The sequence below is a fragment of the Colius striatus genome, chromosome 1 (assembly GCF_028858725.1).
Source record: "Colius striatus isolate bColStr4 chromosome 1, bColStr4.1.hap1, whole genome shotgun sequence".
Lineage (NCBI taxonomy): Eukaryota > Metazoa > Chordata > Aves > Coliiformes > Coliidae > Colius > Colius striatus.
The window spans coordinates 125,525,145-125,542,248 of NC_084759.1; the positions used below are offsets into that span (position 1 = coordinate 125,525,145).

The 17,104-nt window shown below is 37.5% G+C and overlaps 1 protein-coding gene across 1 annotated transcript in view; it reads right to left on the reverse strand.

Moving 5' to 3' along the window:
- SCUBE1 (signal peptide, CUB domain and EGF like domain containing 1) overlaps positions 1 to 17,104 on the reverse strand; it is a 212,253-nt gene that overhangs the window by 78,311 nt on the left and 116,838 nt on the right. The window contains exon 6 of the mRNA XM_061988784.1: positions 13,279 to 13,395. Within this exon, the coding sequence (XP_061844768.1) occupies positions 13,279 to 13,395 (117 nt within the window). The remainder of the gene's footprint in view (positions 1 to 13,278; positions 13,396 to 17,104) is intronic.

Below are 17,104 nucleotides of genomic sequence, written 5' to 3' on the forward strand. Positions count from 1 at the left end.
GTTGGTGTCTCAGTTTTGTCTTAACCAAGGTTAAGTCATTTTGGATGAGCTCTAATTATGTTCTACTTATAAAATGAATCTCATAAACTCTGGAAACTGTGCATATACCTGCACCTACATGTTTTCCTAGTCTCAATCAATCCAGTAAAAAATTCTGATATACTGTTCAGTATGATAACATTTATTTAAGGTAATATAAACACATTTTTAAATTATTCTGTTAAAGGATAAAAAGATTAAGAAGACCTAAAGATGTAGTACATGGGTATAAGGGATGAAATGGACAAGTAACAAAGTGATCAATCATGTTTTTTTGTAAGAAGACCTAAACCAAAATAAGCTTTGCACTGTAAAGGTGCACAAGAAGGCTGAGCCAGGTGGCAGTCACAAAGAGTCCTCAGAAAAAGATGCTGAACATAACTTGGTGTGGTACTCTCACTGTCTAAAAGCACAAATGCCATTTTGCAGTCACTACAACACTGTGCAGGCCTAGCAACTGGAGTGGCAAAAAGGGTTAAACTACTAGCAACCTCTGTTCCTCAGCAGATGCGCTGTAACTAAAGCTGTTGTAAACTGTTACTGTGTCTGAAAAAGATATAACCTGTTTACCTACCTTAAACACAAAAAACTTAGTTGATTTGTCTATATTTAATTCACAGTGAAATACTGACTGATTCTTCAGACTATGTGTACAAGACAGGAAAGCTTTATTTGAACAAGTGAGGATACATTAAGGATATCTGTGAAAGAAAGGACATCTAAAAGAAAGGCAAATATCTAGCAGTCTTAAAGTAGGAATGCTGAAAACTGTCTTGTTAATGTTCATCACTTTGATAGCTATCAAAAGACTTCTTAATTTCCTTTATGTCTTCCACCGATTCCCAACAAATATTACAGTACAACTCAGCAGAAATGAAATTGCAGAACCAGTCCTAGATAGTCCATGTTGGATATCAGTGAGCCCTATCTTAAATCTAAACTGGATTTATTTTTTGAATTAAGATTTCAAAGGAAACTGCGAGGTACACGGAAGGACCCAATGGACAACAAGAACATGGAAAAACTAAACACACTACTAAAATATTTGAATTTCCAGTTAAGTGAGAAACTATGTTATTCTCATGCAAATTATGCTCTGTGATGCTGAAAGGATAGAGAAAGAGTATTCAGAAGAGTATAATGAAAGAAACAAATAGCTGTGAACAGATGAAGGAGAAACTGAAAGAACTTCAGAGAATGAAAAAGGTGAGACAGAAAGGGTAACTTGCAGGATGTGGAATTCTTCACTCCGTTATGCTTGTCTCCTCATTTCCTTGAAGTTTCATGATTGGTAGAATTTTATTTGCATGAAAATAGGATGAGAATTCTCAACTGCCACATATGGAATGTGTGAAGAAAAGACAAGGTGAATCTTGCTCTGAATCATGAATCTCATAGCTTTCATTTCAGACAAGTTTGAGTCCTCTTCAGGAAACACTATGTATTTAGGGAATGTCATTTGATAGATTGGGTCAGGTGTTTTATAAGTAACAGATGAGCCCAGTCCACTCCCTTCAAAATAGAACTATTAGTTGTGATTGTGGTGCTTTTTCGAACTAGAGAAGCTGCATTTAAGAAAAGCTGAAATACTCTGAACATTGCGAAGGAGCATTATCTCCTGACCTTGGACAAATCCTTTCACTTAAAATGATAAAGCAAAACAATAGAAGGTATTAGTAGGAATTCTGGATAAGGTCAGAGCCTTTATCATCAGCAAAGAAATGAAGAAAAGGGATTTTTACAGGAAATAGCACACCATTCACAAACTCAATGAATAAAAGTGACGATAACTCAAGATGAAAGGATCTGCCCTTGGGTGAGAGAGAATGCATGAATGACCTCAGAGATTCCTTCCCCCTGTTTTGTATGATTTAATATAGTAAAGTAGAACTGACAGAAAGAGTTAAAGTGAGGTTTTGGTTTCACAGTCAGTAACTGTGTTAGACATCCTCTGGGCAATATGCCTGTTAATAATATGTCTTAAATGCTTTATTGATTAAAGCACAAAAAGATTGTGATGCATACAGAGCAACACATTTGGCTTCTGACAGTGAGCATTTCTAAGTCAGAGAAAAGCCATTCAGAGAAATAAAGGCATATTTAAAGTAATTTGAAAGAGTCCTAGGAGGCAGTACAATAAAACTAGGAACTGAAGTACATACTGGAAAGATGCTCTTGGCTTAAATTGACACTCGGTAGGCTATAACTATGATAGAAGTGAATTGCTTTCAAAGAAACTTGAAAACACCACTTCCTTTTCTACCTCCCTGCCCTTTGTGACAGAAAACAGGGAGTAGGATCACCTGGAAACTCTCATTCCATTTTGAGAGAGAACCAAAAATGAAGCCTGCAGAACTTATTTTTAATTTGCATAAAACAATCTTAGACTCTTGGAAATTTTCTAATTCAAAACCAGAGCTCATAACATTCTATATTCCAATAGTTTGGTATTTCGGGCATTACATGTCATGTTAGAAAACCAGGTCCCATTTTCTGTTCTTTCATGTTTATTGAAACTGAAGAATCTCAAGCCTTTATCAGGCTATCGGTTATCAATATTGGTCCCAAAGGTAGAGCACCTTCATGAGGCAATAATGAGTTAAGCTGACTTTACAGACCAACACTTCACTTGAATATGGGTGACGAATCACCATGAAAGGATCTTCAGTATCGTTTCCTCAAATTTCAAGTGAATGTTGTAACCAGACTACTGTGTACATTGTATCTCCCTGTTTCTGAAGATCATTCCGGGCAAAAGCATTGTGAAAAACAGCCTTCTCACAAAACTTACTTTCCAGAGAAAAAGAACGGCTTTTGCCAGAAACTCAAAAGAGCAAAGGATTTTTTAAGGTAAAGAATGCAGAGCTTCAGTGAGGTCTACAGTTTTATATCACCTTCCTGAGCAGTAAAGGAGCTAAATATGGCTCCACCACAGAATTCTGAAATCCAGAAAATGGTACATTTCCATACGAATTACACAATCCTTGTGTGTTCTATACAGTAATTCAATACAGAGGTTTGACTTTGGAGAAGTTATTCACAGTGAACCACCAGAACAGAGGTCTTTGGATGACTGAAAGAATGACTGCAGAAGGTTTCCATATTGACATGATATAATTTTACATGTGGCAGGAGAAAATCACTTTAATTATGAGACTTTGGTAATTCTAGCTGACTTTATGGATTCTATTTTTTCTGTAATCAAGTAAGAGCTGCATATCTCTGCTGAAAAGCAAACACTGATTCGAAGAGATAAAGTCTTGAAATTAATAACAAACAAAACACCAGATTGGAGGCAACAACTTGAATCAGGTAGACACAATGGACTAGAAAGCCCTCAAGAACAGTTACTCTATGATTACAAAAAACATAAGCTGTGGCAATCCCTTGCTGTTCTACCAAGATGGTCTTTGGCAGAAAATACCGTAATCCTTAAATTTGCAATGTGTCACATGGAGAGGTGAAAGTAAAAAGAAGACTGCACGATGCAGAAACTAGAAAGTTTTTATCTGTTATTTGTATGCATTTTCATACACATCCTTGCTGGTTAAGGCCTGATATTTTTTAGCCTGAAGACATCATAGTCCCATACCTACAGTTCTTAGCTCTGGAGCCTTAAGAATTTCCAGGTGGACAAGGAGAAAGAAGAGTGGCTGGTTGACCATATGGATATGCATATGGACAATGCCTCTCAAGAAAGTGATCTTACTTCCTCCTTTCATGATTATCAATATGAAGTTCACACACTGGGTGTGTGCCCCTGTAGCCCCTATTTTATGCAAGCTACCCAAAGGACGGTCTTGATATATCAGAAACATACAATGTAGAGGACTGCTCTGGTAAGAGCTGCGTAACGCCTGGAAGGCTCTGTGAGGAGCAGCTACAGAGGCAAGGATGGTTCTTCAGATGGCCTTTCTGCCTTGAACTCTTAGGGAGTATGTTCAGCTCATACTCTTGAGGGTATGAGGGTTGAACATACCCTCATACCCTCAGAGGATTCTACCTCTGCTCATTAACAATCACACCTGACACAGTCTGTTACTTGCAGTGATAATCTGGAGTGGAAATAGCTATAACTAGGAACCTTCCTGACACTGAGGCAATCAGGTGAGGGGTGCTCCTAAAGAATCTGTTTCCAGACAAATAAAAGTCAAAGAAAGCTTGATGTCCCCGGTAGCCTGATCCTCAGACAATTGGGGTTTAGGAAAAAATACCACATGGCTGATTATTAGGCTCAGATGACTCGATATATAAAGTTGGGTAACAGTTTAGGTTCAAATGGGTAAACAACAACGTAAGAAGGATCACCTTTGAAGTTGTAAATCTCTCTGACTATTTGATGTAACAGATGCTAATATGTTTGCCTTTGTTGCAAATGCAGCAAGTCATGACCATTAGCTCAAACTGTGTAAACTGTACAGTTTGGTTTTTTTTAATATGATGTGAGCAGCTCATTAAAATCCATTGTAGGTACTGGGCTAAAAATCTCCTGCAATCAAAACATCTTTGGCCAGTACAGGATAAATGCAGTTATCTTGGCTGATGTTTTTGAGTACCTTTAAGAGGCATCAGAGTGGATAAAAGAGCACAGAGAGAAAGTGGTATTGGCATGTCATGAGAGGGTCCAAAGCAGGACCTGCGCTTAGGATCTACTAGTCTGAATTGTCTCTGGCTATCTGCTGCAATGTTTGAGATTCTTACAGTTGAACTGACAGTGTGAGTACATGTTTCAAAGCAAGCCCACATTGAAGTAAAAAAGGAGATGATTCTATCCCATATAACATGCAGTGATGTTCTTTGTCATTAGCTAATCTGTGGGAGAAATGCCCAAATTGCAGTTTCCAAAGTTCACATCTCTAGTGACTGTTGTGGAGAGGAAATGGTATTAGTGAGACTGCAATTTGGATTTCCCGGCAGGTACCTGGGTACTCATTATAAATGCCTGGAAGGCTACTAAAAATGGAAGATGAGGCATCTGCAGAAGTCAAACTATTGAAAATACTACTTTAATCACTGGTTATGTGCCATAAATACAGATAGACCCCAACTTTGCCTGTAGGCCACTCTTAGGATATCAGGGATGGAATGTAATATTAGTAGACATGTAACATATCCCAGCCTAGCAAAGATGGTCCTTTTTGATGTGATTTTCTGAATGACTAGAAGAGCTTCCTACATCAGAAACAATCTAGGCAGAGGTAAACTTTCACAGTAACAAAGTCCAGGACAGTTCCAATGCACTCTACAGTTCATATACTTATATTCACAGGGATCTTGGAAGCCAGCTTAAAGGGAAGAGAATTACATTCTTGTATCTGAGGTAGGCTGCAAATAGCCACATTGATAACCCAAGAAGTCAGTGGCCAATGGTAGAACCTTAAGCTGTCCTGGCACACAATGAGTTGAACACGTCCTGTGAAGAAGTGAACTTTAGTGTAGCAACTGGGTTTCTGAAGACGTCCGTTGACACAGTGTTAGTGTGATTTGCACCATTACCCAGGCTTTAAATATGCAAGGGAAATTACTGGTGGCTGTAACTTCGAGATGTGCTCAGTGTTCTGTTGCTCTTTTCTGTACTGAAAAGAGCTTTGTAAAAGTCTTTCTGAGAAAAGAAGGAACCAATCTTGTATCTTCTAGGGCAGGAACATGTTATTGCCAAAGAGAGCTTGAACAACAGTGATCTAAGTAAAGAATGGAACAGGTGAATTGAAGGTCAGGGAGAGAAATGTAGCCTTTGCAGTTGTTCTGAAGTTGCTTAGGTTCAAGTTCAAATGAACCTGATCATTTGGCTACCAGAGAGTACAGGGAGGGAGATGAAACATGGTGAGAAATGGGCTAGGCCCACCTCTTAAAAAAGTGCAGAACAGAGGATAAGATCTAAGAAATACCCTGGACAGAACCTCACAGCTGTGTCACTAAAGCACTTTAACAATTCATGCAATCTAGTGGAAGCCTGTGATGTGAAAATGTAGCAATTTACCACATTTTTGAAGACAATTAAAAAAAAAATTCCTGGTTCTAGGAGTTGATGCAAAGAGTAGCCAAAGAATAAAGCACTACTTTTGATTAGGAGATGAGGAATTCCTGAGTCTGAAGACGAGACAGTTCTGCAATTCTGGTTCCTCAAAGACAAAGCTTTCATCTGCCTATTGCATCTTTGTAAGCAACTGACTTATTTGCAGTGAGGCAGCCCAGTGGCATAATTGATGACATAAAAACTATTTTTGTACCCATAGTATCAAGTTTTATGTAAAAGAAAGCTTCAGGATATGAACACACAATTACTCTATAAAAACTCAGAAGCTTTTGAAAGCAAAATGCAGGACCTGAGAAGACAGTAAAGCTAAGACAGTGAGACTTGATAATTTACAATATATATAATGATAAAGCTCTAGACTACTGAATGACTCATCTTTACGGCTGTAGACTGTGGAGTCATTGGACGTATAAATTCTATTCAGGGCTGCAAGAGATTTGGAAACTGGAGGCATGAATAATGGCAATTTCCACGGCTGAAGATGTGACACCAGATAAAATATTTTGAGGATAAGTGTCTTAGAAGAACTGAATGGAAATTTGGTACTTCTGAAGTTGTCTGCTTATGCTAGAACAGTTGTCATCCAAGTAGGCAGGGCATGATGTTTCAAACGGATTCTAGATTTAGACTGAACAATATGTGAAATGCAATATCATTCCCCTCTAATCAGGTAGGGCAGTGTCGTGCTGTGATGCTACGACAGGAAAAACAGTCCTGGCAAATAGGTTCTTGAAGAAAAGAAGATGAAGGAAAGTTGGGAGGTCTCTGTGACTGCTCCTAAGAAATATACTTAAATTATTTTCAGAAAAAAAAAAAGTGATGTACCATACAAAGCAGAGATTTTAACATAATTTTAAGAGCTGAAGGCAGTGCTCAACTAACTGCAAGGTAAACTATTTTGAGATGTTTAAGAAGACCTGAAGGCATTGGTTTATACAAAGTGCGAGGTGTTTTGCAACAAGGTGGATTTAAACATATCTTACAGATAACAATAAGGCTCTGGTTTTAAATACTAGGATGTGTGCACTTCTGCAGATGAATCAACACTTTCCTTCCTAATCTACAGAACACACAAGGCTAAACCCCCAGTTTATAGCACCCACCACAGAACTCTGGCAGACGGCAGAACCTCACCAGAAGTTGACCTGGAATATAATTATTGTAGCCTTTTCATGCTACAATGGCAATGGCCCTTGGAAAAGTGAAGAAAATCAAATCGAATGTTATAAGCAGCAATGTGGTGCAACATCATTGATCAGAGACAAGTCATTCTGTGCCATCCATCTAATGACAGCGCTCTTTACTCTGAATCCAAATGTTTTTCTCTAAACAGGAGAGATAAAGGACAGTTGGAAGCCTTCAAAATCTTTTTGAACCCTGGAAAAAAGCTGGATGAAGATTCCTAGGAATAACTGGATAGTTCTAAAGGAAGATTTTTGTAGAACATCAGAGAAGACCAGTTTCTTGTCTGTCACATGAGATTTAGGTAAAACCACATCTAACAGGAAGGAAGGAAGGAAGGCAGGAAGGAAGGAAGGAAGTGTATTTATCTGCTTGTCTCTATTTAAAATTTAGCCACAAATCACAGGACCACAGCACAACTAGGACACAGTCCCTGTGAGAGTCAGTCTGAGCTACAGAGGTGGTCAGTCTTGTGTAGCAAAATGTGTGGCATAGGCAATCATGTCTGACATGCGTTTCTGTTCTCCTAAAGCAATCTCATGCAAGCTTATTCTCAGTCTTGGCTGATACTAAGGGTTATAAAGATCATAGTCATTTTAATCTCACACAGTAAATCACAGGGGACTAGAAATTATTGTCCCAGGGCTTGCAACTGAAAGCATCTTTCATCAGACTACTAAAATTACATAAAGTCATCTAGTTTTCCTACTCTCCCAAGGCTGCCTGCAGGAGGGTAAAAAATCACAGTCCATTTACAAAAGCTGGTAACAAAGTTTCCTTAAGAACCCTTCCAGTACTTTCTAAAATAGGTTTAGAAATAGATGTTGAGAAAATGTCTGATGACATATAGAATTCATTGAAATGCCACTGCAATTTTGAAATATACTAAGACTCCATTAAAAGTTATATTGTAGATTTTCTGAGCATCAGGAAATAAGAAACTAAATCAGAAATAAACAAGTAGAAAAATTCATAAGTAACAAGACACCAATTACTAATTAAATTTACTTTCATCTCTTGTTAATGTTTTTCTAAGGAATCAGTTGTTCAAACAAAGCATGATAAACTATCAGCTCTTGGTTGACACCTGCTAATACAGAAGGTACTGAAGAGTTAAATGATGTATTTGGCAAATTGAATTTTTAACCATCTCTCTAATTTTATTTCTAGTCTATGCTCAGTTTGCAACTTGTAGACATGGTATAGCTAAGAAGCTTGTTGCTAATTGTAACTTTTAAATTCTATTTGTCTGGACTTCTGCATACAGTGTGAGCCTATTTTCAGGTTGGATAATTTTATGGAAGGGCAAGGCAGCAATGCAGAGCACTATGATGCTCAGTTCCTCAAAACTATATTGCACATACTGTTAGTGCTGGGCAAACTCAGCATTTAAACCTAAAGAACTGCATTTTCCAGTGGAACAAAAGCCATTTGCTTGTATTTTTGCTGACCTTCTGTGAGAGACTATGAGACTTATTGAAATTGCAGCTAAAAGCATTAACAGTGCCTTTAGAAAGCAAGATGACATATCTTACAACTTTTGTTAACAGTGCATCATTGAACAATAAATTCATATGGGCCAGTTGCTTGGTCTGCAAACTAATTTCAAATTAACAATTATAGATAATCTGAAAATAAACATATGCCCAAGTTTTCATAGGAGGGAAAATATATTAACTCAATATTAACATCTAATACTATTTCAGAGGTATAATATTGTTTCATGTGGTTGCATGCTGGCCTATCGTTAAGCAAATGGTTTGTCATAGGTGATGAGACACAAGTGATGTGGAAACTTTATGATTACTGTCACCTGCTGAAATCATCTAAATATTTAAAGTGAGGCTTCTGGTCTCCTAGAGGTGATCATTCCAGATAGGTGTTCATGCTCACAGCCAGAGCTGAGCTTTGAAAGAGTTAGGAAGGAGTCTGCAGAGCACTCAGTGATTTTAAGAAATGAAACAGTGACCAAGAAGGAAGAGAACAGAATCTTGTCCTGCTAGAATCTCTTCTGTGAGTGAAGAATCCCTGCTCTGTGAATGGTCCATTGGGTACACCTCACCAATGCTCACTATGTTTAGAACCTTGTGGAAATAACCATATGTGGTGAGCAGAGCATCAGAATGGGAAATACAGAGTAATAAACCACCTGAAAAACTTCAAGCCTCTAGCATAATTCAGTAATCTATTCTACCCTGTGCTCTTTGTCACCTGAAAAGAGTCTGGCAGAGGTTCAATCATTCTACCTTTTCTGTTTCCAAGAGGTCATTCTCACGAATGGCCATAAATATGACACAAGACAAGCTCAAGAATGCACAATGGGTTAACTGAGAGCAGAAGCTAAAGAATTATCTTCATTGTTCAATGAACTTCCTCATCCCTTACACTCTCAGGCTCTAAAAGCACAAAGAAACAAGCCGTGCTTCAGTCTTGAAAGAAGAACATACGGAAGCTCACTAGTCACTAGGGAAAGATCTTTCAGTGGTTACTAACTTAGCTGCACAAAGGAAATAAATGAATTTCCAGTCATAATATTTACATTTCAATCTAAAATTTTAACTACACAAACAGAGCCGCTCATTTAACACCACATATGTAATAGAACATTGTTTTATATCGTCACCATCGTCACCATCTACTTTTAAGTCAACAGGCAGGCCTGCAACATGACACTTTTCAGGAATCCTACAGCAACACATACACACACACACACAAATCACATGTGAGAAGTAGCTTGCATAAGGTAAGTAAGGTTAGCGGCAAAAGCTTCTTTCTATGCAGAAGAAATTGAACATTAAAGCTGCAGCATTAGGAAAAAAAAGTTTAAAAATAAGAAATGAAGTTGTACAACAGATGAGAACTTAACAAAATTGGTGACCTTTCCACGCAGATGAAGCCAGGTTAAAAAAAACCAAACCAAACCAAAACCAAAGGGATCAAATGAGACCAAAAGAGAACCTCCCCCCAACACACATACAGACAAAAGTGAGAGTACAACAAAGGAAGTGGAAGAAAAGTGTTACCCATAAGTAGCCGCCGTTTCACCCGCTTGTCCACATCAGCTACTGACGTGGCATTGTACTCAGAACTCTCAATTGCAGCCTCATCCTTCTCTAAAACACAAGTAAGGGACAAACATGGAGCAGTTGGTTAATCACAAGCCCAATTTTCCGCTGCCTAAGACAGTTTCTTGGCATGGCACAGCCAAAGCCAAGAAGCAAGGCATGAAAAGCACTAAATCCCCGTTAGAGAGTTAATTCCCTTTGAGACCCCAGGAAAAAATTAAAGGGTGTTTAGGGAAAAGAAGAAGAAAGAGAGAGAGGAGGAAGAATGCTCAACTATGAAGTAATTAACCACATACAGGAAGCTGAATTCCTACTGGAGACCAAGATAGCTAAAATGAGTGCCCCAGAAAGGTTGTTAAAGATGAAAATTAAAATCCAGGGATGCTAGTTAAACAAACTACCAAAGACAAACTCTAGAGTGATTCAGGCTAATCGTGGCATCAGGATCTGAAGGTGGCAGGCAGAAGACTGAGACAGACAGAGAGAGGTAGAAGAATCCGGTGATGGATGGGCATGGATGCACCATAGTCTCGTACACATTGACACATGGTGAGGAGAAATCAAACATCAGCATGCAAATTAAACAAAAACAACAACAAAATAAACAAACAACAAACCAAACAAACACAAAAAAAAGATCAATTTGGGCAGTGCTGGTTGCCTGCTTGTCTATGAAACACTACTAGCTAAACATTCAATGATAGGAAAGATATCGCAAAAACAGGGTTTAGTAATTTTATAAGCATGCAGTAAGCAAGATGATGTTAGTAAAGGTAATTTTACAAAGTAGTCTCTGATATCCTACATGTAAGAGTTTCATACAGCATAATGAGGACTTTAGTTTGATTATGTTTCATTAGAAATACAAAAAAACAGTCAAAAGTGTGGGAAGAGATGATCAGTAAGTGAAATAAAACTAAAGATTTCTTCTAGGAAAAGAGTAATGGAGACTCAGTAGCTGGGTAAATAAAATGATTTATACAGAGAGGGAAATGCTCATTAGGAAAACAAAAACCAAAATGCAAGTGTGGACTTTCACATGCAGTAAACACAAAAAAATAAAAAGATAAGTCAAGCAAACAAAGACAAAATATGTTAGACAAAGGATCAACAAGTATTTATGTGGCATTGCAGAAGTTTGCACTCTTGCAGTGATGCCTTTCGCAATATATACACCACTGAAGACAGCAAACACTGGAATCACTGAAGTGTGGAGGAGGAGGAGGCTGGCAGGTTTTATTTGTGGCAACACTACATGGTTGAGTGGTAACAAGAAGTTGTTTTGTTTTGTTTTTATCTAGTTCTAGATGGGATCAGGCTGCAATAGAGGCTTTTGTTTGAGTTTTTTTAAAATTTATTTTGCTCTGTAAATAATTAAATGAACGTCAGTTATCAGACAAGACAGGCAATCAGGAACCATCACCAGAAAGCAGGAATAAAAATGTAAAAAAAAAAAAAATTAAAATAAAATTTAAAGTATTCTAAGAGAAAGAACTACTTAGAGGGAAGAAAATCAGCACAGGCAGTAATATGTGACTTACATCACAAGACCAAGGAATGTAACATGGAATTTTATGTATAACATTACAAAAATGGGAAAAAAAGTAAAAAACAGGTGCAGTGTACACAGCTTTTAAAATAATTTTTACACTCTGGAAAAAATTAAGCATCAATACAAGGACATTAGTGAATGCTAATAAATAGAAGATCATTTATCTGTTCAATAAAACCTCCTCTCAAGGTCCTTGCTCTTGCAAATTCTCTGCATCTGGAACTGCCATAGGCTCCAGGGAGGGTTATTTACACAGAGGGACTGTACGACGGAGCCCTCTGTGTTCATCAAAAGTACTAGCTGAGAGATCCCGTAAGCTGAAACATAGCTTGTGTCTACAGCGAAGCAGAGTCCAGCGCTGAACCTTGTTCAGCTCTCCCTCCACCAGCATAACCCTCACCCAAACACATAATCTGTGCAATCAGACCCATCAGAAGTGAGTGAGGCTCTGGGCAGTCATGGAGTTTTATGCCATGGATCCCATCAAGGGATCACTAAAGATAACTGACAGATTTCCAATGGTTTCAAGTGCTCTGTCTTACAATATTGATATAGGAGAGAAAAGATGGTAAATATGTGTCTGTTCTTTTTTTAACCTCAGGAAAGTACTAGGAATTTGTAAGAATTTTAAACTAAACAAACCAAAAAGTCAACATGACCACAACAATAGTGAAAATAGTGTTATGGATTTTAGGTTCCGTGAGTAAGAATTCCCAAATTTTAACTTGCAGTATGCAAAAAAATCTTTTTTTTTTTTTTTTAATTGAAGCAAAACCAAAAGCAGAGTGGAAAGAAATGGTGTTAAGTAAATAATACATTTTATGATCATGAACGTTTGCATAGCATCTCCCAAGATGCTCCATCTCAGGAACGGCTTTTTCCTACTGATAATCTGAGTGAAAGCTTATTTACTATGAGTGCTGTGATTTTTAGAATCATAAAACATACAACAGGGAAGAAAGCACATCATGATGGTGAATTTTCCCTGATAACAGCTTAGAAAAGAGGAGCATTTTCCCCACTTTGCTTAGTAAGGAAGAATTGATTCATGAAAGTGAACAGAAGAGCTGAACTTTCATTCATAATTATGAATGTTTTACACCTTTTAACTTAAAAATATTATTAGGGTTACAAAAAGAAATAGAAGTTGCAAAGGAGTAACAAAGGGATAATTTATTAACAAACATTTTGACAAAACACACACAAATGCTTCTCTGTATAAGTGTGACCTCGGCTACTATGTCCAGAAACTGATGTTATACACTTCTGTCGGCAATGGTGCTAAGCTCCTGTGAGACACACACACATACACGCGCGTGCACACACACACACACACACACATATGAGCACATATATATTCTATAAGGAATATGAAATAAAATGCACTGCAGAGAAGTACTTACCAATGCAGGTCCGTCCATCTGAATGCAGGGCATACTTCTGATGACAACCACACACAGGACCAGTATCTGTGTCATCACAGGTGTGTTGGCAGCCTCCATTCCCATAGTTACAGGTTACTAGTTAAGCCCCAAATGAATGTGTATATATGTATACATAAATAAAATGACAATGAAACCAATTAGTCTTGAAGGCCTTTCAGAATATAGAAGAGCAGCAACAAACCAAGACATTAGGCAACATCACATCTACATTTGCAGTTATTTGCATTTCTTTTTCTTTCTGACCCCCCTTATCTTAGCCATGTTCCTGCCTCGTGCCTACTCACAATGCACGCAGTGAAAGAAAAACCAGAAAGAAAAACAAGACATATCATAGAATGGTAGGGTTGCAAGGTGTGCTACTTTTCCCCCAGACTATTTCTATTCATAATTTTAGTATGAGTAGTTAGCCAATTTCATCTCTTCTTAACATCTACATGCTTCATATCTGTGACAGGTATAAGATGAAGAAATGAGCAGATACTAATACAGACACATATTTTCAAGTCTATACACAGCAATTCTTTTTTCCTTCCCCTGGATTTTCTAAGTAGAGGAAGTAGATACCAAACAGCAAGAATAAAAGTATATAACTCTTGGAATCAATTATTTCAAGTATTTTTCCTCCTATAGTGGAAGAATATTTAAAAATAAAGTAGGGAACATGAGGGATTTTTTTCATTTCTTCTCAGAAACCAGAAACACGTGGTTGTTATGGCCTTACAGTGTGCTGGCCTCAACTAGGAATGAAACATTGGAGATGTCACTTTTGCTTCCAATCATATAGTGCAAAATGGCTTTAGCAATTATATATCCTCTGGTGAAAAAATACTAAATGTACATGAAAGCAAACATTTTTTATGACAGGCAGAGTTTTGAAGTTTACATGAATTAATAGATCAGATTCAATTTTCTTTGTCACATGCTGGTTTTAATGGCTGATGCTGAATAACACAATTCTGGTCTGACTGAAGTCTACATTGAATTTGCTGTCTTAATATATAGGTAATTTAGACTAGGTTCTTTACTGGTGTACATATACTGGCAGATACAGGGGGAATCCATTATACCCATAATTCAGTTATATCATACTAGTAATTTTGGAGGAATTCAATGTTCTGAAATTACATATCTACTATAGCAACTTAAAAACTGACTTCCCTAATCAGAAGGAACTTCCTCACATTGATGTTAGCAGAATTTTCCTTACAGAGAAAACAGAATTTATATAAGAGCCATGGTAGCAAATCACAATATATAGCAAAAGCAAGATAATAGTTAATGAGATTTTTCAATCATTTATCTAAATCAAATCGAGGTTTTACCCAACAGTGCTGAGCTCATATAATTTCACACTGACCTCAGTGACTCTGCTTTAACGCTAGCTTCTTAAAATGGAGTGGAGTGGAATTTTCAGCCAAAGTAACTAGAACTGAAATATCCCACCCCTGGTGTCAGTGTCCCAGTGCTGAATAGCCATGCCACTCTCAGGAACCTCTTAAGTATTTTGCTTAAAATGGAACAATTCTAAGAAAATCAACCGAGGGAGACCCACCACAGCAAACTCAATGGAATTCCCTTTAAAACCTCCTGACAGTGTGGAAACTGCAAATTTACACCTGCGGTCCCTGAAGTCTTGCTAAGATCACAATAGGAATTGTTCATTTCCCAAGGGAGTACAGATCAGAGCCTACTGCAGGTGCAAGCATCCTTGATACTTTACATTGCAAACTTTGAATAAAACCCCTTTGTTGTTCAGAGATAGTGAGGGAATAAACTCATGCCCTAGTGTTAAGAGCAGTCCTCTGAAGAAGGCCTGCCATTTCTATTTGGAAAGAACATCAATGACAAAGACAGAGACTTGGTGGACTGATCCACGTTCCCTTGACACTTTGGGCACTAGGCTGGAAAATGGTAATTATGGATTCAGTCCCATCAGGGAGAGGAGGGAACTGAACTCATATACTCCAAGTCATAAGAATACTAAAAAATTCCAAGGAATTACATTAAAAAAGCCCCCTACAAAACAACCAGCCCCAGGAATTCTTCCTCCTTCTCTGGTTTCATAACTTAGCTATTAATTGCTTTTTGTGAAAAAATACATGAAGCAAACCATTGTGCTTTCCAGCAAATGGAAGCAATGTTTCACTTCCTTCAATACAGAATAAACATTTTTGCTTTTATTTTTGATGTAAAACAAATTAAAATTTTATGTCAGGTCTCTATTCCTAAATCTCTCACTTTTTCCATGCGCCTGTGCTGAAAAATCATTTCCCTGCTCAACACTATGCCTGTCCTTATGCACCTCTCTTTTTGCAATTTCTTTTGGTTAATCTTTTTCCTCTCTCTCTGTCACATTATGTGTGGAATAGTATCTTCTTAGTTAATCTGCAGATGGATAAACCACTGGTTTGCAGCCTAGCTGAGAGCTAGTGGAACAGACAGAGATTGTTTGAATCTGCTGGCTGCAGCCTGACTGCAAACGTGAGCTCTCTTCTGGCTAGTTGTGTCTGGGATGTGAACAAGCAGGAGCAGTAAGCGTTCTACATGGTGGTTCATTCAGTGTTTCTATCCTCGTTGGACTGTAGTGCCATCACAAATGAACTTGAAAGTGTTTACACTAGATGTTTAAATACATTTCTAGCCAAGACTATTTTTATTGATGATTTTAAAGTGTAATCATCAGCCAAATGTACATTTAAAACAACTTGACTGCAGTGGTTATTTTTGGCATTCCTTGCTGAAAGCCTCTACTGGCAAAGATGAAAATATCTTAACATAGTTTCTCTGATCCATGTAATATAAGGGATTTTTCCTTACTAATTTGTCCACAAAAAAAATGTACTAAACTGATGGGGTTTATAGTAAATCCTGCAGAATCACACACTTTTATAGCTTTCTTGTACACTAAAGTTACTAGTTCCTACCCAGTCAGTGAACACAAATGTAGGTCAGTTCCTTTTCCTGTCTCTTACAAATATTAGTAAAACACATTTTTTAAGGATTTGAATTTATGTCTTGACTGCAATTTATTTATTTATTTTACGTAACTCGAGCCAAAATTCTTGAGCTCCACAGCTCTGCAGGTGAAAATCCAGTATAAAATCCAGTTGTAAAATACGTCATTTCAATTTTCCCCCAGCCTTAATCCTGTGGCAGTGACACACTGAGAAGTTTCTCTTGCTTAGAGGAAGAAACCAAAAATTATTTAAAAGCAAAGGGACATACTAATCTACTCCACTTTTTTTTGTCAGAAAGCATTAAAGCAAAATTAATGAGAAAAAGTGTTCATTTAAAGTTTAATACTGAGATTAACAAACAATGTCTTCTTTTTTGTTTATGTTCAAAAAAACCTTCAGTGTATCAAAAATTTGTAACGAAATCATTCATGAACAGGACCTTGAAATCCATCACAGATACAGCTATAGAAAGAGGAAGTAATTTCCAATGGTTTGCCACTGGAAAACCTGTTCTTATGTCTCTTCTTTCTGTTGCCAGCAAGTCTCTATGCAAATCACTAACAAAGCCTATTCTTCTAATGGCTTGTGCACAGAAAAGACGGTAGTTTACTGCTGTTTTGGATCTAAAGGATGCAGCTCTTTGGAGAAATTATGTATGGAACCATATGATTCTGCTTGGTGTATTTCTAGATGGCCTTTTGAGGTCCCTTGCAGCCTCAATGCTTCCGTGTTTTCATAGAGTATTGGGAAAGATTTCTCTTTTTTGTAACTGAGAAATTACATATTTAAAATTTACACCAAGAAACCATTATGATTGTAATATTAAG